This window comes from Amphiura filiformis, chromosome 6 (assembly GCF_039555335.1).
Source record: "Amphiura filiformis chromosome 6, Afil_fr2py, whole genome shotgun sequence".
Lineage (NCBI taxonomy): Eukaryota > Metazoa > Echinodermata > Ophiuroidea > Amphilepidida > Amphiuridae > Amphiura > Amphiura filiformis.
In genome coordinates, this window is record NC_092633.1 from 801,134 (window position 1) to 828,028 (window position 26,895).

The 26,895-nt window shown below is 37.4% G+C and overlaps 1 protein-coding gene across 4 annotated transcripts in view; it reads left to right on the top strand.

Moving 5' to 3' along the window:
* LOC140154788 (phosphatidylinositol 3,4,5-trisphosphate 5-phosphatase 1-like) overlaps positions 1-26,187 on the top strand; it is a 107,043-nt gene extending 80,856 nt beyond the window's left edge. For all 4 annotated transcript variants that reach the window (XM_072177359.1, XM_072177360.1, XM_072177362.1 and 1 more), the window contains 17 exons: positions 1,540-1,634; positions 3,085-3,187; positions 3,772-3,980; positions 8,586-8,703; positions 9,710-9,806; positions 11,530-11,668; positions 12,840-12,939; positions 13,378-13,466; positions 13,985-14,066; positions 14,658-14,747; positions 17,405-17,524; positions 18,342-18,436; positions 19,141-19,231; positions 19,806-19,979; positions 21,665-21,778; positions 22,724-23,646; positions 24,037-26,187. In XM_072177359.1, the coding sequence (XP_072033460.1) occupies positions 1,540-1,634; positions 3,085-3,187; positions 3,772-3,980; positions 8,586-8,703; positions 9,710-9,806; positions 11,530-11,668; positions 12,840-12,939; positions 13,378-13,466; positions 13,985-14,066; positions 14,658-14,747; positions 17,405-17,524; positions 18,342-18,436; positions 19,141-19,231; positions 19,806-19,979; positions 21,665-21,778; positions 22,724-23,646; positions 24,037-24,249 (2,852 nt within the window). In that variant the 3' untranslated portion in view covers positions 24,250-26,187. The remainder of the gene's footprint in view (positions 1-1,539; positions 1,635-3,084; positions 3,188-3,771; positions 3,981-8,585; positions 8,704-9,709; positions 9,807-11,529; positions 11,669-12,839; positions 12,940-13,377; positions 13,467-13,984; positions 14,067-14,657; positions 14,748-17,404; positions 17,525-18,341; positions 18,437-19,140; positions 19,232-19,805; positions 19,980-21,664; positions 21,779-22,723; positions 23,647-24,036) is intronic.
* The last annotated feature ends 708 nt before the right edge of the window (positions 26,188-26,895 follow it).

Genomic DNA, 26,895 nt, shown 5'->3' on the forward strand with positions numbered 1-26,895 from the left:
GAATCGGTGATTGCTGAGAAAAATCGTGCTAGGCATGTGTAATCCCCGTCCAATTTATACTTTCTGCTCTGACTAATAATTCACAGTGGATGTTTTTGATGCCATGCTCGAGCGAGTTTTTTGGCAAATTCTCAAACAATTTATTTATAACAGAAAATCCATACTTCTTGTAGATCTATAAATAGTTTAAGTCAAATTTGGCTGATTGTCAAATTATGAATAGAAAAGTGCAAAAATATTGACCATTACGCACTGCATGGATGAAATGGCAGATTTTTTTTTATCTGTGCGATTAACTTTATACATGCTATTTGATTCTGCAACCTGTGAACTGCACATGTACTTCACAACCCTAACTTGAAATGAAAAAAAAAAAGAATATACCTACGTATACCTCAAGTTTCAAGTTGCCATAGCACCATACTTCGGTGGTCGTAGTGTCAAATCCCAATCCCAATTTCGCAGAGTGTAATACAGATACATACATACAAGGTTACATACCATGCGCTAATAGGCCTTGGCTGTGCATGAAAATATGATGAACTATTTGTTTGTGGGCTATCTGAAAAGGCTGCTTTAAAATCAACGAAATTGACCAAGTTATATAGCAAAAAAACCATTTTGGTATATTTTCTCTCATTATATGACATTTTTGTTCAAATATTACCAAAATTCATCCGCATGGCACTGGTTTTGAGTAAATATTCCCCCCACCTAATGTATTTATTTACCTTGAAGTCCCAGAAAGAGGATCAAATCCGGGAACCAAATATTCATAAATAGAATTTTGCCGTGGTACAATTTACAAGCCTGACAAGATTTTGCTTTTGCTGTTAGGTTATAATATGTAAGAACAAGGGAGTCATAATTCAGTGTTTTATTTCAACTTGTGAAACATTAGAGTAAGCAGATGTATTCTAAAATAGTGTGAAATGTTGAAATGTAGGCTTTTTCATCTCAAGTGTGGTTTTGTATCTATAAAAAGGTATTATTGACATCATCTAACGGAAATATCAGTCTTAAATACTTATGTGGTTTGACAGTTTTATTTCATTTTCTCAAATTTGATTGATGTTTTGATTAAGGGGTACTACACCCTGTGGTAAATTGTGACTATTTTTGCATTTTTCTCAAAAATAATAACACACTGGTAACAAAAGTTATGTATATTATTGGGGCAAGGAATCCAATTAATACACTGAAATTTCAGTGACTCAAGACAAGCGGTTCAGTATATATGATAGGAAATGAGGTACATCTTAGTGGTACCTTATTTCTTATCATAAATAACGAACAACTTGTCTTGGGGCACTGAAATTCCAGTGTAGTAATTGGATTCCTTGCCCCTATAATAAACATAAATTTTGTAACCAGTGTGTTATTAGTTAATGAGAAAATGCTAAAATAAACACTAAATTTATCGAGGGGTGTAGTACCCTTAAGATTCAACAAAGAATTAGCATACAATCTTGATTCTTTGAATTTTCTTCCAACTAATTTGCTGTATTGTTGCTTTTGTTTTGCTTTGATATATTATAGTTGTACAACTTGTAAAATCAAGAGGAAATAACATGAAGCTACAGATCAGACTGAACAATGGCAAGAAGAAAGAATACGGCTTTGAAGATGTCAAAGTAAGTAGCACTTTGTGTATAGAAAAAGAGCTCCCAATTTCTTATTTCTCTACCAAATTGTACACTTGATTGTTTGGATTCTTTGTTTTTTCAATTCTGTTTATTTTTTCTTCTCTTTTTTTCTTCTTCTCTTTTTTCATTTGATTTTTTTATGTCAAAACATATCAAAACATTAAAAGCTTTTATCACTACGATAAAGCTGATGGGTTGGCACCTAGGTAGTTATTAACCTCCTTTTTGAATTTGGCCTGTTTGACAATTCCTGTAATGTGAGACGGGAGTGCGTTCCATGTGCGAGTTAGGACCGTTCATGACTAACAAGGTTAGATCTTGGAATTTGAACTGCAAGGTAATGAAATTTAACGGAGCGGTGAAGACGAGGGTCAGTCTGGAGTTGGCCAGGAAGTAGTTGGCATAATAGCTCCGGAGTATTACCGAAGAACATTTGATGGAACATATAGTTCATGTGACATCAACTGCTCTACGGTGCGCTAAAGGCTGAATTTGGCAGAAGGAGGGTTCTTCCCCAGGGAGATCTAGGATGCTAATTGCACACATGCAGGCTTCTCAGTTTGGCATGAGCCAGGTCCCATCATGTGCTGCCCAGATTGACGGGTTAAACAAATAAACAAACTTTGGCAAGTTTAATTGGTATATTACTGTCAAATTATACATCCATTATGAAACAACATCCTTAGTGTTGACTGTTATTAAGAACAAAGTTTTGCAATATGGGACATGCAAGCCACAGTTTGATTGCTCTATTATCCATTTTTGAACCACATCCATAGTATACAAACTTTCACTCTATTACTATTTAGAAAAAACCAATTCCACCCATTTAATCTTGCCCGGAAAGGTTGGGTCTTCGAAAAATTTTGTATTGGGATGTTTTACACAGACTTTCGGATGCTGATTTTCTCTTTATCTACTTTTTGCTGTTTTTGCAACCCATCAGTATACCAATTTTCACAAACAGCACCCAAATTTGCCCAAATTGGGTGCTTTTAAGGGCACTTATGCCCCACATATGTCTGAATGTGCCCGGGCGCATTGGTCTCCACTAAAAAGCTACCCATCGTTATACCAAAATCACTGAAAATTAAGGTACCTCAAAAGTGTGACTCATCCCTGTATACCTTCAACCAGGGAGAACCCCCTTGAGTTTTGTCACAAGATAGAAGTGAGCAGCTTCTGGTCAGTATCTGAGCTGGCCATGTGTCTGATCCATCATTTGCCAATCACAATGTGTTTCAAGGATATGAGCAACATTTGCTAACTCTTAGAAAGAGTTGTCATGCAGACCTTGAAATCTAAGGTGTGTCAAATCTTAAATTTATAGCAACACATACGACTAAAAATCAAAATGTTAGTCTTAAAAGTTTTTTGCCATAAAATCAGATGATGGAAGCACCACTAATCATTAATATTATAATTTTTTTATCACCAGAAACGAGAAACCTTTTGTCAGATGATACAGTACATGAAAAAAATCCATTCCAACAGTAAAGAGGTAGACCAAATATCCATCTTTATTGGTACTTGGAATATGGGTAAGTGTGTAACTTTCATTGATAATGATAGTAGGGGTGGTGGAATAATTACATGTTCTGGGGAGAGGATACATTTTGGGCGTAAGAAATATTTGGCAAGCCAAAGTTTGAATGCTGCGCCTCGGTTACATTTTGACTATTTGATCCAGAACAATTCTAAAAATACTGCGTCTTCTAGAAACACCGCCAGTGTTGCTGGATTAAGTAATCACTCATGACTAAGAAACCAGACAAGTAGGTTTTGAAAAGTCAAGTCTCCATAAAATGTGAGTACTCTGTACATGGATATGTTTGATAAAACTTTAGCGTCTACACTCTGTTTCAAAGAAAAACGGCAGTCCATTGCTCAGAATGGGTGACATATGCAGAGCTTTGTGTTCCCTTAAAGAGCTCCGGTCTGCGTCGACCGACATTTTGACACGTAATCGGCCAATCAGATTATCGGTCTGTTGTTTTGATTGTCAAATTATTGAATCAACCAATCAGAACTCCACTCCTGTGTTTACACTGTGCATGCTCAAAATGTAAACAACTGCCATTCTTCTGTGCCAGAAACTGTAATTGTATTTTATTTGTCTTCACAGGTGATGCAATGCCACCAAGGCAAATCCAATCATGGTTGATAAGTCAAGGGGAAGGGAAGACATTAGACAGCTCAATAGCTATGATGCCACATGACCTCTATGTCATAGGAACACAAGAAAGCACGTTGAATGAACGTGATTGGCTCAACAGACTCAAATCGGAGATCAGTAGTATCAACCACTATGGAATGAAAAAAGAATTTGAAACCGTGAGTATTCAGTCATGTCTGGATTGTCATGCATGAGAGATTAGATTTGAACAAATATTTAAAAGTGCAGTAATTTGTGTAATGTTTGGACTCAATATCATTGCAAATGAGTACAGTCCAACACAAGCACATAGCCAGGAGGTGTGATAATCCCAAATTAACGAAGAGGTCTACTTTTCAGGGTAAAAATATACCCAAGAAGGTCCCAATTACAAATTCTATTACCTCCACAACCCATTATTCAAAATCGCGCACTGTGATTTGTTGAAACGCGTCACGTGAGAGCCCATTATTCTGCAATAATGGGTCGCCAGCGCCAGAACACATTCCACGCACAGCATTACGCTTGGTTACGCGTGCAATATTTCGCGATACTGGCGCTGTCACTTACGCTGCACGCGCTCCACCTTAACAACTTAAGGCGTACTACACCCATATATTGGTTTGATTGGTCTAAAAAATATTTTATAATTTCAAGCTAGGCGATATATGCACTGATCATAAAAAAATAAAAAAAATATGAAAAAACATCGTGAAAGTGTCCCTTTTCACCTATTTGTCTTAAAGTTGACTGGTTGTTAAGGACGCTATACCACGTAGTCTCCGTCACAACCGGTTTCTGCCGTTTCTAACATTCATCGATATTCACATACAGTATTAGACTTGCTACCAGTCCAAAATACGACCTGCCTATGTATGTTTAGGGCTGACACGTCAATTTGTATTACCAATAGGAAATACACAGGTCAGACATTTGAGAATAATAATTCTTTAAGATTTGGTAAAAAAAATTGTAGCCGCCTCATTAATATGCTACCTAATCAAAAATTTTGTTGAAATAAAATTAAGGATCGAATGCGTTTTAGTGTCAAAAGGGCAAAATTACCGTCAAACTTTCGCGAATTCTGCACCCTTGCGAAGCCCTCCGGCGGGTGCACAGTTAAATCGGGAATAAAAATATCCGACCTTTGCGATCAAAAACAACAAATTACAACATTGGACCATGTTTGGACAAAAAAAAAAAAAAAAAACACTATTGCCAAATAATATAGAATAGAACATTTGACATCAACTTGACAAACTAATGAAGAAAATGTGCTCCATAAACATTAGGTAAGTCATAAAACAATTCCTATTCAAATGCGTGTATAAAACTGAACAGGGCCGGACGGCTACAAGACTACCAAGATAAGTTCAAAGTTGCCAGATTCAAACATGAGCATGTATGCCTAGCACCTTCTCTTGGTAAAATCCCTGATAAAATCAAGATTGTGACCGTCGTGTTATTAAAATTGAATTTTAAGCGTTGGAACTTAACACAAAAGACCATACGGGTATGCTCTCCCGGAAAGACCCCCACCCTCCATTTTTGGATTCCGCAGCTCCAAAAAGACCCGTGACCAACATAGAGCTATGGGCAGGCGCAGGCATATACGTAAACACGGAAACTTGACAATTTCAGCTCTAAGACCTACATCGCTCGATCATTCTTCACATGTCTGGTTTTTTTCAGGCGTTATTCACCCAGAAAGCCAAGAAAGACCCAATTTTGACTATTCGCAGCTCCAAAAGACCACCTTTTATATTTATTGGCAGCTCCAAAAATGAGCCCTTTCCGGCATGTAGGCCTACCCAGTGCGCCGTCAGCACCCCGGGAGCTCAGTCCCGGACCCTACTAAATTCTGGGGAGCATACCCCAGGAGCATACCCACCAGAAATGTATGTTGTGCCCCCCCCTCCCGTGAAGTGGCGTCATGGGGGATCATGGGCGTAGCTAGGACTTTTTGGGGGAGGCAAAGGAGTGAAAGGGGAAACCCTCATTCAAGGGGGGAAAATAGGCTCAAAAGTACAAAAAAGACCCTAGTAAAATTCTTCAGGGCGACCGCATCCAAAGGGGGGCGGACTTTCCACAGGGGTTGGGGTAGCTTCCCCATTGCCCCCCTATATGTCGGCACTGAGCGTATGAGAAATTTGCTCATTTCCGCAAATTAAGACATTTTAACAATTCCATAATTTTAGACATTTTAAATGGTAGGCCCTAATAAAGTGAGTAGAAAAAAGTGAATAATAAATAATAGTAGACCTATTACACCCCATAGATATTGGCCAATGTCAATGCACATGTGCACGTGGCATCACTCTGCTACCGGTATTTCTTTTGTGCCAGAAGAGGCATTTTAAAGGAGTATATTAATACTTGGCTTTTGCAATAATATAGGCCTACGTGCCAAAACTTGCTTGCCCCTTCTCGGCCTGCCTAAAAGTATACCGGTTGCCATGTAGGCCTAGGGGGGCAATGTTTTGGTAGGCCTATGTCGATAGAGGGGGTTGGCATGTCAAAGTGGGAGGACAGAGATTTGTTGGCATGGGGAAAGAAATTCACCACCCCAGATGGCGAGTTGCGATAATATAAACTTAATCAGCGGTGAAAAGCACAGTATAGGCCTACAATTCCATAAAATAATAGGCGTGAGCCTACATTTTAAAGGTAACACGGAAAAATGAAAGTTAAAGGTTATAGCCGGGGCAGTCATATAATTAAAATATTAGATGATGAAATAAGCATGATAAGGGGCTCACTGGGGGATTTCCAAATGGTGTAGGCCTACCAACTGAATTTCTTATAATCTTACCCCTTCCCCGGCCTTCATAATCGCCTTTGTTGTCCCTGTTTGTTGTTATAGTAGGCCTATTAGTGGTTTAGCCAAACGCTGAGTATTAAAGACAAAATCTCATCCCGGGAAAAAATCATCAGACATTTACACGAATCTGATTACTAGCCGGGATACGCCTATGATAGGCCACCTACATTATATCGGGCTTCAACTTTGTCAATTGGCCTACTGCTGTTAGGATCCTATGCCAAATACATTTCAAAAATATTAAATGACAATTTAAATGACTTATCCTTCACTTTTAGACATTTATAAACAATTTTTCACACTTTGCTGGGATCACTGGATAGGCCTTTAAAATTGTATAGGCCCTAGATGGGAATGTCTAAATTGAGCGTGGGGCCCACGTTATAGGCCTGGCGTGCGGATAACGTGCATGAATTTTTTCATGATTTTGACTGCGTTTCTATTCTAGGCATACCCGTGACGTGATTCCAAAGCCTTGTGCGTGTTATTTAAAAATCAGTCGTGTCCCATTTAATGTGCGCCAAAAATTCCCCCCTTCGATCTGCCAAATTTTCCCAAATTCCTGTACTTTGGCCCGTCCCGTCTTGGCTTGTCTAAAATTTGTTTTTTCCTTCTCCATGCCCCATACGCCGGAATTTGATCTTAAAAATACCTAAATATATACCCAAACTCGTCAACTCGTATAACATAATGGATTGTGGGTGAACACTTGTCAAAATTGTCGGTGTCAAAATTGCTACCGTATATCGTGCAGAACTCTATGGAAATATACACAATATTTGATTTTTTTGCCTTGGATAGCGACAATCATAGGTAAGTTACAAATGATATGACTCCGCTTAAAATATGCTATCACTGTATCAATTTTGGAGTTCCTAGTTGAAATGGGTTAGAAAACAAAAGGTAAAATAGTTACCAAAATCGCAAATATAAGCTTAACGCACTTATTTAAATATGGTGGGTATAGGTGACGAGAAATGCAATTTTTTCAACATTGCTGTAGTATGGTTGTGGTAACCTGTTACCTATGGCTTAATTAAGTTTCAGTGAAATAATGTCGCTAGTTAAAAATACAAAATATAGCTCAACATTGAAAATAGAAGCATTTTAACCAGTTCGTTTTTTTGATAGATGTGGAGCACTGAAAATCACCAAGTTCATGAAGCCATCAGGAACCACTTATTCCCATTTTACATATCAACATTATTTCTCTAATGCGTTAGCAACACATATCCAAAATTTTAACGAAATCCGTTGATAGCAAGCTTTCCAAAATGAAGTGAATTTAAAACATCAGTGATGTACCACCTTTTGGCTTCTACCTTCAAAAGCATGTAAGCTACATTGATACCGATGCCACCAATAGAACGAGAAGATTTGCCCCTTCATTTTGCATACCACTATGTCCAAATTTTTTTTCTCATTTCTTCACAAAATGCAAAAAACACGTAAAAAAATGCGATGGGTGTAGTACCCCCTTAAAATATTTGTGCCAAAAAATGATATTTTCTCTTTAAATCGCACTATTTTCTGGTAATATAATAGAAATAAAGGGTGCAGCATTATCCTTTACACGCAAATAATGTGTCCTCGGCAGTAAAAACGTTTAAATAATGGGTTCGGCTGCTCGCCCATTATTTACGTTTTTACTGCCTCGGACACATTATTTGGGTGTAAAGGATAAAGCATTACCCTTTATTTCTTAAATATAATTCACAAAGGGACCACTTTTCCATGTCAAAATAAATTTCTAGGGGGATTAAGTCAACTTTTTGGATGTAAGCAATTTTTTTAGGGGGGTCAATGTTTGTAAATTCTGTATACATGGTCCTGGAATTTTAGGAGGAAAGGAAAAATATGATCGGTTGATTTTTACTATACCCATCCCAACCCCCATCGCGTTCAACATTAATATATAGCTATTAGTGTAAACACAATAACTTTCATTATATGTCTCACACAGGTTACCGTATGTTCCCTGTGGGGAATTCGTCTAGCAGTACTCGTCAAACCAGAACTGAAAAACAGCATCAGTCATGTGAAGGAATCTACAGTAAAAACAGGCATAGCAAATGCATTAGGTACATAAAAGATCACTGTCAAATGTGGCATTTTTGAAGGGATGGGGTATGAAGACTATGAACATTTGGACAGTATTTTTTGTGGGATATGAGAGCACATCAGACATATCGAAAATTTTGACCTTTCGTATTAAAGATTTGGATTTTTTCCCCAAAGCACCAAAAAAATTGGGTCTTTTGTGGAAAAATGTATATATCTTCAATATAAAAGGTCAAAATTTTCAATTGATCATCAGCTTTTCATCCCAGCTACATACACTTTAAGTACATATCATTAGATTGAGAAAATTTACTTTGAGGACTGTGAATATCAAAAATCAAATTTTAATGTCATAAAATTTGTATTATATCGTGAATTAAAAGAAAATCCAAATTATTTGATAATGGAAGAATATTCCTCATATTCAGAATTCAATTTGATATGTCTAATGTGCTCTCATGTCCCACAAACAATACTGTCGAACATTCATACCAGAGCCCTTAAGGCTTTAAAGTTAATTTGAACTCAAATTGTAACATTCAATTCCATTATTACCCTAAGCTTTATAACAGTATTTCCAATCCTAATATAAGCTGTTTCAAGAAGTGAATACAGGGTTGGTGGTAAAAAGTACAATTTGGTATACCTTTTGTTATTTAAAACGTGTATTGACCCACCCTGTATGATCTACCAATAACAATGGGAAATCAAATGGGCTATTCTAGGTGATATCCGTACCCTCCCTATGGAAGACATGACCTTAATCACCCACAAAAGGGATCTAACTTTCAATAATGTAAAAATTTTACATGAATGGACGACTCTGATATCTACATTCCCTGTGTGGGAGATTAAGATCATGTCTTCTCTAGGGGTGTATGGATATCAACTGGAATAGCCCACTCTAGGGGTGTATGGATATCAACTGGAATAGCCCAACTTAGGTTCTTCCCTCCTAATTAATTTAATATCAAATAATTTGATCCCTTTGCAAGTAAAAATAACCTGTTCCTCTGTTTATCTTAGGAAACAAGGGTGCAGTAGGTGTGTCGTTCTACTTCAATGGAACATCATTCTGCTTTGTCAATTGCCATCTCACATCTGGAACAGAGAAGTGTCATAGGTAAATATTCTATTGAAATATATCATGAATCTCCCATTCTAGGTTCATATCCAAATTCCAAAGATTTTCACATGTAAAGTTTTGTGGTTTTGGAGTCAGACAACATGCTTTTTTTGTAAACAAACATTCAGTTAAGTAATGTCACTAAATGTGTGTCAAATGTCAGTTTAAATCTATCACATTGTCAAAATGTCTACCTGAAATGTCAAATGTCTTTGCCTAATTTTTACAAAATGAGTTATGGCCTTGCAGTCAAGTTAGCAAAGTTGATAGGGCTTCAGACTCCAGTGTGTGAGGTCCTGAGTTCGAGCCCTGGGAGAGGATGGAAAATGTTACGAAAATGATTGTCTGGACAAGGAACTAGCTACCTAATTGTCTCGGTTTAACTGTACGTTACTTGCGGAGCTGATCCTGGTTGCGATGGTTACATGTTAGTAGCCTAGGAGACTATGCTATATTGAACTGCGACCCTGAATGTTGTTAAATGGTTTAAGGTGTGTCTTGGGTTTCAGTGGTCAGCAAAAATCTGTAATGTTATGCAGAGGCCTGTGTGTTGGCATCATCGTGCACTATAAATCCCAAAATTTAATGATTTTATGCCTTGTTAAATACAAGGATATTATGCTATTGGTGCAATTATCTCATGTGAAAGCCATTAGGAAAAACACTCCCAAGGAGTGCCTGTGTGTGCCAGCAACTGCTTAAGTTTGTGGTTGGACTGTTGATTACCTAATGCTTTTAATGCACTGCATGCTGGCCATAGGCTTCAACATAAAAACTCCCTAAGTTTTGAGACATTTTCTCAAAATATCAAGAGCTATCTCAAGAACCTCTGAACCAGTACTAGACTTGTTTGTACTCATTTTAATGCATTTTTCATGCTGATTCCAAATATGGTCATGAAAATGTACATTCTGAAATTGTTGAATTTTTTAAAATTTGAAACTGGCAGTCAATACTCGTGTGAAGAGAGTTAATTGGCATTTGTTTTTCAAATGTGGCTATTTATGAGAAGCGAAGGTTGCTGTGATACAGGTTGTTGCCTTGTAGGCTGTTACAACAATTGGCTATTCTCCCTTCAAAAGAATTTGTTTTTGTAGGCTGTTCCAAAGAGTATTTGTTTTTGTAGACTATTCCAATGAGTGAACATTCTCCCTACTTATAATGAGTAGGCCTATGTTTTAGGATTTTGTGAAATAATAGAGAATATAGGAAAAAGTATTGGATGTTTATTTTCAGAAAATGAAATTAAACCCTTGCAAACTTTTATTTGCAAGATTAAAATACACAGACATAAGTATATCTGAAATTAAGAATTTGGTTTGACAAAATGTCAGTAAAATGTTGTATCTATAGACTTAATTTTGTCTATAAAGTGCAAAATATGTATTAAATTAATGTACACTACTAGATTCCTATTGTGGGCACCTGCAAAGGTACATCATCTCCAAGGTAGGCCTTGGCTGGTACTGTGCAGTACCAGGGGAATACCAGTGCAGTACCAGGGGAGTACCAGTGTAGTACCACTGCTGGTGGGTCCTATGCACTAGCAAAATCGGTACTGTGTAGGTACTCTTTGTGTACCAGTTAGGTTGGTGACGGTGTACCTGTGCAGGCGGCCGACCAACATAGGAATCTTGTAATGTAGGCGGTTTGTCGTAAGTACATGAAAGCATTGTGTGATGTGACTGAAGTTCTTATAATATAATTTCCTTTCTTTCAGGCGGAACCAAAATTTCCATGATATTTTGCGAGGTTTGTCGATAGGTCAAAAAGGTTTGGGTGTGTTTGATCTCACCAACCAATTCCATCACATGTTTTGGCTGGGTGATCTCAACTATAGAATACAATGGCATGTACCGGTAAGTAGTCGGATCCTGAGTTTGATCAATCTTCATGTTTATTACCTGTTTATTTTCTAGTGGAGTACAGTAGTACCATGGCATCAATGGGCTATTCCAGTTGAAATCCATACACCTAGGGAAGACATGATCTTAGTCTTCCACCAGAGGAGGCTTAAAGGCATTCCTGCAATGCACTATGATTGGGAAATTTGATCAATATAACCTAATTTTAAAGGCAAAGTCCCCATTGCCACACACACAAAATGGTAATTTTAAAACTGCAGCCAACGGGCTAATAGTTAAGACTTATATTTGACTTTCTTACAGGAAACATTCATATTGTCCCACTGCATTAATTTTATTCATAAGTCTCAATGTTTTGAATGTTAAATAAAAGGATGAAAACACCAGATATTTGCACACAATCCCAATGCAAGGTATGGTCAACTATGCCACATGTGTACAAAAGCCAGATACCAAGGTCAGAAACCCCATTGGGTTATGGGAATGTCTTTAAACATCCTCTGGTCTTCCACACAGGAAGTGTGAATTTCATATAGGGCTACCTGAATGAGTGACTCCATTTGAAATCTACATCCCCTGTGTGGGAGATTAAGGTCATGTCTTCCATGGGGGTAAATGGATTTCAATGGGAATAGTCAATTATTTTATTACACATGGCATGAAATTCTGTAAGTGCATGCTTATATTTGAGATATTTGCGATGTATATACTCCAACCTCTTGGAAGAATACTTCAGTGATTTCACAAAGTGAAAATTTTCAGGACTGTGAACTCTGAAGGTTGTACAAAAGGATAACAAGAATGACCCATATGCGAGGGAGGGTGGTCCTAAAGTGATAACAATGTGGTTTCATACACACACACCCCCACACACCCCCAGTTTATTAGTTCCACCTGGGTGGTTGGGGTGGGAGTACTCAAGTTTGGTTTGTGTTGTGGTGTGCTACTGATAATTTGAAAGTGGACTTATCAATTACCAATTTTTCAAGAAATTTTGACCCATCGAGATACCAAAATATCATGTAAGTCAGCTTCTAATTTCCAAATGATACTGACAAAATGATACTGACAAAATGATATTATAAAGAGTGGTAGCTGTACTGATATTTGTTTGGTTTTGGAATGGAATCCCTGACAAATGTACCTTGTTGTTATTATTTTTCAGGACATAATCAAACACATCAAGGAAAGATCATTTCTGCAACTTCTTAGCTATGAGCAGCTAAAACGAGAACAAGACAAGGGCGATGTTTTTGTTGATTTCCGTAAGTTAACACTATTTTTATACCAATATGAAACTAAAACACTGAGAATTTCACTGAAATCAGGAAATAACAGTGAAGATTTACACAATAAAACAACACCGAAATTGGTTGTTTTGTTATACAGGTATACAAATGACTATTGTTAAACCACTGTAAATATGGACTGAAACTAGACCTCGCATTCAACTGCAGGGCTCCCAATTTGCACTTCATAATTTGCATGGGCATAATTTTGACTATGCCCGCAAAAGTAACTATTCCCCGGGCATAGTAATGTGTGTGCTTTGTTCCCAGCGTAAAATGATATTACGAACATGTTAGTGTTTTTGTGCACTATAATTACGCAGAAATCGCAGATTGTAATCTGTGCTGTTCATAGCAGTCAATATTTGTATAATAGTGGATCACCATTTTTTGGTATTTATCATACATTTTCAGAGGAAGAAGAGTTATGTTTCCCTCCTACATATCGATATGAGATTGGACATCGGAAACAGTATGCTTACAAGAAAGTCAAAAAGACTGGGGTGAGTATATTAAACTTGTATAATTATGTCATACTGGGCTATTCCAGTTGAAATCCATATACCCCCTATGGAAGACATGGCCTTAATCTTCTACACAGGGAGTGTACATTTAAAACAGGGTTACCTGAATGGGTGACTGCATTTGAAATCTTCACCCCATGCGTGGGATATTAAGGTCATGTCTTTCATAGGGGTGTATGGGTTTAATCTGGAATAGCCCATTTACACTTTTGAAAATAGTTTGAGGTAGTGTTTTATATTATCAAGACACTGAGCTCAGTGGGCTGTTCCATATAAAAATCACACTCCTTTGGAAGATTTGGTATTCTAACCAAATTCAGTAGTTTAAATCATCCAACATTCAACCAATTTCATTGATAAAAAGTGAACAAAAAATTGGAAGAATTCTACACAAAATTATCGAATATTTGGCTAAATTGTACAAAATTCAAATAGATTTCACAAATTTTAAGCAAACCAGCAATTCTATATAATTATTGTCTTATTATTTCTAATAGATTCGGATCAACGAGCCCTCATGGTGTGATAGAGTATTATGGAGATCCTATCCACATACAATAATACAGAACACATCATATGGTAAGTAATGTCATTTTCAAGAGGGTTTTATTTTGTGAATAGAGGTTATATCACAAAGTTAAAAACACATAAATATGAAATTTTGTCATATGATTATATTAGTAAGGCATGAATTTCGTGGAAATATTGACTCTCACAAAAGTTTTGTGAACAAAATGTATGAGAAAACAAATCTTGAAAAAAACATTTGTCATAATCTTTGCTTGAAATTTTCATTTTATTTAATTTCTTAAATAAAATACAGAATTGCGGGAAATTTGCACCCAAAAACAAAATATGTGTGCCTTATTTGTTTTTTTAAAGCCGTAACCTTAAATATGAAATTTGATCAGAGTTACAATTCAACTTCAAGATTGTTATTGCAGCCGCCTGCACAGGTACACCATCCTCAAGGTACCTGACTGATGCACACAAATTACCTACATAGTTCCAATGCTGCTACCGCACAGGACCCACCAGCAGAGGTACTGCATTGGTACTACACCGGTACTCTCCTGGCACTGCACAGTACCAGCCAAGTACCTTGGTGACATTGTACCTGTACAATAGGAACCACCAAATATTGTTTCTCTTTATTATTTATTATAATAGGTTGTTCTACAGACGTAGTAACCAGCGATCACTCCCCAGTATTTGCAACATTCAATGTGGCTATCTCAGCACCTAGCATCATACCAAAAGGTAAATTAGTAAGAAGTAGCTTTGTTAAGCTTTCTTGAAGCAGTGTTGTTAACCCCATAAGAACTACCTGCCTATTGGTAAAAAAATTGTCATTATCAATTGGACCAGTCAGCAACATTGTTACAATAATTTCACCACACAAAAACATTGGGGTGAATTATTTGCATAACTCCATTCTGATTGGTGATTAAAATGAAGATATCATGTAATTGACCAATCAGAGGCAATGTTAGATTGGCACTTGGTAGTGCTCAGGGGGTTAAAAAGAGCCACCATACAATCAGTTCCATACGGGGTGTATGGATTTCATATACCAAAATTTAAGACCTGTAAGTATGAATTGTTAAAATTTTTTAACCCTAAGCCTACTCGATTTTGTGCCTACATCATGCTGCTGGCATACTTTCTAAGATTTTGGACTTGTTAAAGGGTTTGCCAAATTTGATTTCATATTGTGTTTGAGCTCTTTGTCGAACCACTATATGGTTAAAACCATGGTTTTCACCAGTGGTTGGTTCATTTTCCTACAAATGCATATTTGTTTTATGTGCCTTATCTGTGCTTGTCTTATTTTGTTTTGTATGTGTGGTATGGAGGTGTGACTTTCTGTCTGTCTGTCTGTGTGTGAGTTGTACATATGTGGGGAGAACATGTACCATATCAATAACCTGGGTTGTGTCATGATTTTTATCACTTTTCTCTGATGCTTTTTCTTTCTTTTCCTTATAAATTTCAAGTATGACTTTTGAATTTACCACATACAATTTTAAAGGTGTTCACAGTCATTTTAAGCATTGACAGGTTTTTAGTTATTATCACAAATGTAATGATGACATTGTCTTTCTCCAAGAAACGCATTCTTGTTTACAGGATGAAAAGCGGTCACAGTGTGCAGCTCGATCATGGTTCTGCAGCCATGCGTGCAATAGCAGAGGTGTTGGGGTATTGATAAAATCATCTGTTTCAGTATCAACTAACACAGTCGTGAAGGGTAGATAATATCGTTGGGCAGGAAAAACCTCGAATGTGTCATTTGGCCCCTGAACATGTTTAAAGCAAAACCTCAAATGTAACCTTTTGGCAGTTTGATTTTAAAGTTGTTTAAGGGCCACAAATACATATGAGGTTTTTTGTGCCCAATGATTATATCATCTTAGATATGAGTATCATTGGCTTCTAATTCATTTTGCCTAATGCTACATTGGCTAATGGCTATGATCTTGACATTTCTGTTTGTCAAGTTTTCATTTAGATCACGCCTAAAGGCTTGTTCAGACGGGAGCTTAACTCTGTGTTAGCGTAACACGGAGGTATGCAATGTCATCATTTAACACGGATTCTTGTCCACACGGCCCCTCCTCATGGCTGTTAACTCACAGAGATTTCTTAGTGGTAAATCTTTTGTGTAAAGGAGGCCGGTCGAGTGCAGGTCCGTCAGAACACGCTTTTCAATACGGAATAAATGCTAACCTCATCATGCCATCATCCAAGCAGCAAAGTTAATTTCCCGTTGAAAAAGCGTTATCCGACGGATCTGCAGTCGACCATTCTGAAATCCTTGTGTTTGTTAACACGATACTTGTTCAGATGGGCACTAACACTAAGCTACCTCAGAGATAGCTTAGTGTTAGCTTAACACGAACTTAACTGTCTGTACAAGGCTACAATCTTGTTCAAATCTGGTGCCCTAGATTCTTTACAATTGTCAATTTGCTGAAAGGATTAAAATGCGGAATTAAGTGCTTTGTAACTTTTGGTAATTCCCCATGTAAATGGTTGTTGTTAATTGATACAGGCAGAAAATCAAGTATTTCAAAACAAAACAAAAGGTGGATTATAAAATTGGTGAAAAGAAAAAGAAACATAGTCTTCATTTCAAAAAATGGACTGTTGATCTTGAAGCCATAATTTTGTATGCATTTATTTTGCCTTTTAACATTCATGACATAACCTGGTTTGCTTGATTTGTTTTGCTGTTGAGTGAATGTGAGTGATTTTTGTTTTTGTAGCTGTTAGTTTTGTATTGTTGTGTCCTCTTTTTTTTTTGTAATTGTTTGGCATTGTAAAAACAGTTAAATAAAATTTATAGAGACTAAAATAATTAAAACCCATGTAAGTTGATGTAACATATACCAAAAGGTGAGGCCATGATGTAAGTATGAATTGGGCTGTTTAAGTGACCATGCATATAACTAAAGTCACTTGCATTTATTATGGAGGGCAGAATTAATCATCCATTTGTTGTCAAGTAACATGTAATTGTGGATATAAATGGTTCTGGTTTTGAGCCCTCGATCTTTGGATCAACCGTTGATGTTGCTTCAGTGTAATTAACGAACTATTAACTATCAACTGATTAATCAGAATTACTGGTACATTTGTATTGGTCAATATCATTTCATGCACAGTAATCACAATTAGCAATTGTCAATTAATTAATTATTATAAATAGTAAGGACCACCCAAGCATCTATGGTCGATCAAAAGATCAAATTAATTTGGTTCTTTTTTGCCTTAATTAGGGTTAAACTGAAGCTCTTTCTCAGACCAAGAAATTAAGTCCTTTATAATCTTCAATCCTGTTTCAACCAACTCAGCAATAACCTCCCCCTTTTGCCAAGTGATCTAACATATTTTGCTTACATACTTATTTACAGAACCATGTGCAGAAAAGTCTCAGGATTTCAAGATAGTATTCCATTCCGCCATTGCAACTCTACAGACCACTATGTGTGGAAGTGGCTTCCACTTGGAGTTCTACTCACCATGTATTGATGGTAAGTATACGAGAGTCAATTTGGCGTTTGAGCTCGACAAAATTGGGCGAATATAGGTAAAACCCATCTTTGTATTCCTCTCATTATTAGGATTCAGAAAAAGTATAGTTTGAACTCATTTAAATGCATTTTTCATGCTGATTCCAAATATGGTAATCACAGTGTACAATTCTGAAAAAATTTTAATTCTTAAAGAAAATTTGGAACTTGTCATTTGCAGTCGACACCCACGTGGAGAGGGTTAAATTTGTGAGACTCACTAAGTCCATTCTCTCTGTTGTTGTGTATTGGCATTAAATTTAAATGATGAATTAACAAAAAAAGTGATAGAGTCCAGGAGAAGATTGCTTCAGATAAATGTGTCGTGTCATGTCAAAAGGAGACCCTTTTGGGCAGGATCGTAAATGGAAAAATAGCCAAAAATCTGCCCGGGGGTGATTTTTTCACAATTTGGGTTTCTTGTGAATTTGTGATGTTATTATTTATATATTAATGTTAAAAATGTCTGATAGTTTCAGACCGGAATATAACTGGCATCTTGTATTTTTTGAGACATTTTTCAAGGTAATTCCTACTCTAAACATTGTCAATAATATTTTTAAAGGCCTATATATCAGTTTCCAATTTTATGATACCATAACTTACGAACTCAATATCTTCGCTTAGGAATGTCCGATTTCATTGGTGAAAACGGCATTGTGGAGCAAAATATCTCTATATTTAAGATATGTAAAAACCTCAAAATTAATAACCTGCCCAAAAGTGTCTCCTTTTGACATGACACGTCACAAATATTCTTTCTGTTTCCTTTCTATAGCCAAGTCAACACGGAGTTTGAAAAATGTGTCGTGTCATCAAGATAGCTTAAACAAGAGCATCAAACCATCATGGACAGTAGATGACATGCCTAAGGTAAGAATTAGTGTAGACAATTGTATCATGATAACCATTTTATTATAGTAAACATTTTATTTGAATGAACACACGTGTGACAGCTGTTGTCTGCATACACTGTGTGATGAATGCCTGTGTATGTGTGTGTAATGGGTATAAGGCGAAAATAAATCCAACTCACTCGTATTTTATGGTTTGTATTTTCAATAAGTAGCAAGGTTGTGTATTCTCGTTGTATTTTGAAATTAATCAGCATCACCAGAGGTCATAATCTAAGATTCCATCAACTTCCTGCTACGTTTCTGTTTTTCGTCAGAACAATTTCCCGTTTGGAATCAATTGCCTTCAGAAGCCAAATACACCATTTGAGCTCCAGGACCATGTCTTTTAAATTGTCAGAATCATGGTTCTGGAAACTTCAAGGCCATCAATCGTCTACTGCTATAGGATATTTTTATTACACATACACCATGTTTTATCGTCTTGTTCTCCCTGAAGTTTTTAGATTTCTGCACAGCAGCTTTTGATGGTTTCTTATTAGGAATCCTCTTACCAATAATAAGGGGTTTATGGGTTTTCCTGACTGTGAGAGTCGAGGAAGGAATGAGGGTTGATATCAGTTCATTGAGATAATTAGAATAACATTTTAAACTCCTATGTGCCCCCCCCCCCAAAAAAAAGTGTGGGCTAATTTTAAAATTAATCTTTGACTTTTGTTTCAGAATATGACGCCCATTATCTCTGAACCAGAGTATCTTGTTGAGCAGTTTATTTTAGTGTGTGTTAGGTGCGAGGAAAGCGATGAGTCATTTGGTAAGTAATGTCACTGTGAAATAATCAAAAGTGGGGTGTGTATGTAAATGATAAAAAATTGGGTGTCTATGTGGGGGTGAGTCTGCGTATATGCATCTATTTTTACTCTGAAACTTGGCACTTCAGGTCCTTGTTTTATGAGCTTAAATTCACAACACTAAGACCATGGACGTCTACGGTTATAAGACCTATTCCAGAGGGTGCTAAATACCTTTGGAAATAATTTTGCTTGTAGGTTGGCTTAGGGGCTCTAATGTACACTGCAAGATTCCTATTTGGGCCGCCTGCACAGGTACACCATTGCAAAGGTACCTGATTGGTACACAAAGAGTACCTACACAGTACCAATGCTGCTACTGCACAGGACCCACCAGCAGTGGTACTGCACTGGTACTACACTAGTACTCTCCTAGTACTGTACAGTACCAGCCAAGTACCTTAGCAGCAACTTGGCGACAGTGTACCTATGCAGGTGGCCATAATAGGAATCTTAGAAATTTTTGTCACAATGATTTTACATATTGAGAGTTATGCTAAAAATTCTTCAATGTTAACTCTTGTTGGTAATTTCTAGGAGAGTTTGTGGTATCACTAAGGAACAAACTCCAAGCAGAGCCAGTTACATTCCATTCAGTTCTCACTCATCAAGGTCACAAAACAGGTGAAATCAGTGGTACAATGCATGTACAGGCAAGAGATGAAAGTCTCTACATGGCATTTGGTGGAAGACGGAGAACTAAAACTTATGGTAAGAACCACAGCAGCTGAAAGGACTATCCCATCATGCTTTGCGGTACCATAACATACCGTAAAACCAAGCATATAGTGCTTCTGATGAAGGCTAAATTAATCCAAGTGCCATTATGGAATTTGAGCAAATAAATTACAGATCCAAGCATATACAAACAAGTATTATCATCAGACCAGTCTATTGTATTGGCATATTTACGCATGTATCGTATTAATTAAGCTTTAATCAAAAACACTATATATGCTTGTAGACGAGGTTTTACGGTAACTGCATGTGCTATAGAAAATGTACACAAAATCTGTGACTTCAACTTTCAATTACTCACTTAAATCTGGGGACTTTCGTTTGCAAAATATCAGAGAACTTTTTCCCCATTTTGGCTATACTCGCAGCCTTACATAAACCCTAACCCATCCTCTAAACCTTTAAAACCGTAACTTAACCTTAGCCCAAGTAACCTTCACCCTAACCCAAAATCTTGCTCTAACCTAGGGATATTGCAAATGTACAATTTCCTAGAAAAAAAAAAAAACGGCAAAAATATTTGGTGATTTTTCTATTTTTTGTTCAGCGGATTTGGACAACCCGTACCTGTGAACCTATTTTGATGTTCTAGGATCTCAAAAATTATTAAAAATTTATAATTTGTTATCTTTAGTTTGCTAAGCTATAACAATTCAAATATTTTTATTTATTTATTTTTAATAATCATCGCAACGTCTGCTTTGACATGATACCGTAAAAACTCGATAGTTAGCATATGTGCTTACTATCGAGTGCTTTTCAAACATGCAAACATGAAGAGCCCCATCCATAACAGTGTAAAGGGTTTTGAGCAAATCATTGATACACATAATTATATACGAACAAGTAAACCTGCAAATTTGTGTCTCAACCCCATTAGCTCAGTTGGTAAAGCACCGGACTTGGTACAATATCATGTTTTCAAAAGTGCTCGATAGTAAGCACATCATCATCATCAGTCGGCTGCGGAGCAGGCGACTACAAGCTTTCTCCAACTGTTGCGATCTTGGGCAAGCGAAACAATTTTGTTTGGCTGCAGCATCCCTTCAGTATCTCCCGGGAGGTACTGTACATACTGTAAGTACAGTTTCCGCTGCCTTCCCGGTTTTCTCTTCCCATGTGGTGGAATATAAAGGGCATATTCTTTCACAGGCTCGTCATCTTCAAGACACAGTATATGGCCAAGAAATTTGAGTTGATGAATCTTGACTCTGGCAACCAGTGGAGTGGTGTTGGTCAGATTGTAGATGGCTTCATTTGGGATCCGATCCACACGCTTGATGTTTAACATGACTCTGTAGCAAGATGTTGCAAAGGCACCCGTACAGAAGGATAGTGACATATGCTAAATTATCAAGCGCTCGATAGTAAGCACATATGCTAATTATCAAGTTTTTACAGTATGATATTCAGTAGGAACCTTCCAAGGGTCAATATTATACCTGTATGCCCTTGATTATATGGCCCTGGTGAAAAGCATGGATCGTACTGGTGTTATAATATTTATTCATAATTCATGTCTAAATCTGTTACCCTCTGTTCAGGTCACTGGTATGAGGTCACACCAGTGATATTTTTTATATTGTATGAACAAACAGGATATAAGTAATAACATTAAATTGCTATGAACTAAATGTACTTCTTTGTTAATATTTCAGAACTTGTTGCATTTGAGGACTCTGTGATGACCCCAGATGCATCTGATTCAGATAGCATGAGTACGTCGTCAGGGGACATGCATTCAAATGCAAGGCTCAGGAACTTTGCTAGAGGTTAGTATGATGGGCTAGTCTAGACTGCTGCCCTCAGTCGTCAACCGTCTGGATTGACGACTGAGAAAACTACGTGGAAAAAAAAGTGACGGATTTTGCAACAGGATTCCTGTGGCATAGAGCATGCGCAGTTGTGTCCAAATTGACCTTTTGACCGAGTTTGTTGTTTTAGAAGTTCAGAGCGCGATCTTGTCACAGCGGTAGCGGTACAGCGACAGCTGCATGCTGTGGTCGCCGCTAGTCAATCGCGCTACGGCGCACAACTGAAGTCGCATTGAATAGTTTTCAGAAGTCCGTCATGATATTGGCTGTAAGATAATCAGTCGTCACTACGAAGCATACACAGTACATGCGAAGTGTAGACGGCTGATTGGAATTAGTCTAGGGCTAGTCCAGTTGAAATCTGTATCCCTTATGGAAGATATGACCTTAATCTTCCACACGGGGTGTAGATTTCAAATAGAGTCAGATATTAGGTAACCCCATTTGAAATTTACAGTTCTTGTGTGGAAGATTAAGATCATGTCTTCCACAGGGTATGGATTTTGGATTGAATAGACCAATGATAAAAATACTATATATTTGAAAAAAAAAACCTAATAAGACAAGGCATACAAAACTATGTACTTAAAGGTATGTGACCCGATCGACAGCCTCATCCCCCATTTTATTCATATCAGAAGAAAGCTGATATTTTCTCATTTCTCCTAACACCGAGATAAGTTATACTCGCAGCCTTACATAAACCCTAACCCTAATTCACCAATGGCAGCAAAATTTACAGCGCTTTAAATCCTCTTGTAAAATGCACTATATAAATCCAAATTTATTTATTGATTAAACGTATTGAAAATGCTTGATGAAGAGTATAGAGAAATTAGACTGTACTTCAGTCATGTCACCAATATTGACATTCTTGTTTACTGTCTGTCTTTTAATGTACAGGGGTAGTTGGAGGCTTGAATTTTTTTAACTGGTCCGCAAAGCCAGCTGAAGCTGAAGGGACAACAAGGTCACCAATCCCGACACCAACCGATGGAACACCTCGCCTCATCAGGTCAAGCGATGACAGTGACATGAACCTTCCAAGTGCTGCAGCAGCATCTGCAGGAGCCGCAAGGAAGAAAGGCAGTACAGATACAACAGGGTTTAACATGAAAGCCACATATGAACCTAACCCGGTGGACATTACTGGTTTCAATCTAAAACCAAGCTATGAACCTAATCCTCCATTCCTTACAACACCCACTGAAGGCGATCTTCCAACTCTTCACATGGGAGAAGAACCGCCACCTCTGCCACCTCCTCGAAGACCAGTCAGTCCTAACCCTTTAGAAGGCAGAAAACTTTCCCCACCAAAGCAAATATCGCTAGATGATTTGGTTCCAAATAAAGTCGGTGTCCATCGTACTATGTCAGAAGGATCAACTTCTTCCATATCGGATCTGTCTCCAAGTCCAAATACATACAGAAGACAGCTGTCAGATCCACCAGAAGGTGAACCACCACCGTTACCAGCAAGAGGGCCAGTCCGTCAACAATTTGCACCGATTAGGGAAGATATCGAAGATCTAGAATATCCCCCATCACCACCAAGCACCCCGCCTATCCCAAAAAGAAACTCACCAAAAATACGAGAATTGAGAGCAAAGTTTGAGAAGCCTAGAGGAGGGGCTTCAGCAGAACCAAGTGGAGATGGTATCAAACCTAGGTTGCCACAAAGGTTAGGGGAGAGAACATCACCAGATGGAAGAGCAAGACCATTACCAGGGGAACCACAGGTGGATGTTCTGATTGATGGAATTCCTCCCCCATTACCAGCCAAAGGTTCACAACAACCAGGTGTAACAACCCTAGATGATTTAGAGGTAAGTGGTACAGAACAAAATCCATGTTTTTAAAACAAATGATGACAAACACACTGTTTAATTTGACTAACTGCAACCAAATTAATGTATAAACTATGTTGTGGTCAATGTTTCTTAAAAGGATTCTGTTGTTGAGCCAATGATTATTTTTGCAATTTAAAATCTTTTTAATGGGGGCTTTTTTCGTCCTGGAATTCTTTGCACTTATTCTTTCACAACCTTATCTGGAACATTGGTTGTGATCTGTCCACCAGCTTTTCTTTATAATTGAAATAGAGTAAAATTTTATCCCATATGGAAAGAAAACAAAACAAAAATAATTCTGAAATTAATTTTTGGTGGATTGAAAATTTAATAAAATATATACTTTGTTCCCCCATTACATTTCAGGATTATGAAAGCCTGAGACCTCCGTCTACGATCATAGAATGGTTAATGAACCTAGGCTTACCCCAGTATGGTCATGAGCTTCTCCACAGTGGCTGGGACAATGTGGAGTACCTCGATTCACTGACGGAAAAAGACCTGCAAGATGCCAACATCACAAATCCACAACATCGAAAGAGAATGCTGGACAGCATCAGGTCTTTGCATATACACTAATGCTGGTTTCATGCCGCTTGCCACTGAGCGGCGTGACGCACACACATTGCCGACACCCCGACAGAATCAAGGCTTGTCATTGGCTGATACATCATGCTGCTTTCCATAGCAGCAAGTGGCAGGAAAGTCTGACAGGGGCATAAATGTTAGCTAGAATGACTTGTATTCACACATGAAAAAAGGATCAACGCTGTAGTCTTGCATTATATGAGTTGGAATATTTTATATTCCCACCTTTTGATTTTATCACATCGAGGGTTGACAAACAGAAGGCCTTAACTCAAAAAAGTGCCTTTTTGAGAAAAATGAGTAAAATAATATTTTTGCATTGAGATGTGACCAAGTATTATTGTGCTATAGATGCAATAGGAAGTTGAATTGAGTTAAGGCTTATGATTTTAAGAATCTGTGGGTATTACAGATTATTTTGGTACCAAAATCTCAACATGGCCAAAAGTGAGTTAAGGCCTTCTGTTTGTCAACCCTCGACATATTCCAGATACACTCATTATGCATGGAAGACATGATCTTAATCTTCCACACAGGGGTTATATATAGATTTCAAATGGAGTCGCCCATTTTAGAAATTCACACTCTATGTGGGAGACGAGATTGAGATTAAGATCATGTCTTCCATAGGGGTTGGATTTCAACTGGAATGGCTCAGTAGAGTTGAGTCGGAACTCTGCAACATATTCGTAATTTAGGCTTTTTTTCGGCATTTAGGCTTTCATAACACAACACACTGTTTGGGCTATTCCAGTTGAAATCCATACACCGCCTCTAAAAGACATGACCTTAATCTTCCACACAGGTGGTGTAGATTTCAAATGGTGTCCCTCATTCAGGTAAACCCATTTGAAATTTACACTCCCTGTGTGGGAGATTAAGTTAATGTCATCCATAGGGGGTGTAAGAATTTCAACTGGAATAACCCAATAAATTAGCAACTGCCTGCATTCTACTATGAATATTTTAACAAATAAAGTTGACCAAGTTCTTCCGTAGTTGGACTGAGCTAGATTTTAGACCAGGGTTAAAGTTAATCCACCCTTGTGAATACAAGTCAATATATTGGGCTATTGTAACAGTTGAAATCCATACACCCCATATGGAAGACATGATCTTAATCTCCCAAACAGGGGTTGTAGGTCTCAAATTGAGTTGCCCATTCAAGTATATCCCATTTCAAATTTACATTCCCTGTGCAAAAGATCTAAGGACATGTCTTCCATAGGGGGTATGGATTTTATCTAGAATAGCCTAATTAGACATTGTATGTAAGTATGTGGCTTGCCATGGGCTATTCCATTTACAATCCACACTGCCCTTCCACGGGGGAATGTGAATTTCAAATGGAATGAATGCATTAGGCAGTCCCATTTTAAACTCTCCCTCCCTCTGTGGAAAATTCAGGTTGAATCTTTCTCAAGAAGGTGTATGAGATTCAAGTGGAGCTGCCTAATGTGTTTATTACATTTGAAATTCATACTCTCCCTGTGGTAGATATTTCCAAAATCTTCAACAGAGGGAATGTGAGTTTTAAATGGAATAACCCAATAGATGATTACACTGTATCCCTCTGATGTGATGAATGACCAATCACACTCTCTTTGATATAATATGAGTCACAGTAAAAGGATTCACTGTGCGTGTGACACATCTAATTGTATGATATTGTACAAGTCAAAAAAAATTTTTAATGAGCTTATATATTTTGTTAATTCTGAGCTTTATATTTTTCTGTAAGTTAACATTTGTGGTGGTCTGTTGCACCATACTAAACGAAAATAACCAAAGCAGTAATATAAATAATAGACTCTCTCATCATTCATTTGGCGTTTGCACTTCAGGGCTACTTTAAGGTTCAGGATTATGGTTTAACTTTTTTTGCGCACAACCCATATATGTGATGTGATCAAGCTAAATGAGTCTGATGTCAATCAAATCAAAATTCAGTTTTCAATTATATTACATCATGGAAATGATTACATGATCTATTCTCAGAGCTCTATTTTGCTGAAAACCCCATCATAATTAGAGTTACAGTTAGTGTTGGTCAGAACAATAAAATACAAAGGAAGTTGAATACTGTTCTTGGTGAAATCACAAAATCAATATTGCCAACATCCAACTCATTTTGCTTGATCACATCACATATGAGAATATTCCCTTCCCTGCACATCCAAGATGGCATGTATATGTCCTACTAATGTAATTGATATCCAAAATATTGACCAATGTGTCTTGTCAATTTTACATGTGTAAGATTGATGACTGGTCAATTTGATGCCATTTTTTTTTATCAGGTATAAATTTTTGCAACATACATGTACCGTATTCATTGCAATAAGCGCCTAGGGCACTTTACATAGTCATTTTGGGTGGGCGGTTATTTTTTACCTGGTTTAACTTATTGTTGCAATAAAACTTCAGGTCGGTTTATACTACGCTGCAATTGCTTTGCAGTGCCATGCATTGCCGCACTGCAAAATACGGCATTACAGTATACGGCATAAACAAAGCTCCACGTATGTCGCTCATTAACAGGGCGCTGAGCAAGGAACTGCTGTTCTTCTCTGAAACCAAGTGTAGAGCATGAAAACCAAACATGCACTTTATGTTCATTCTTGTTGTAATCTAAGA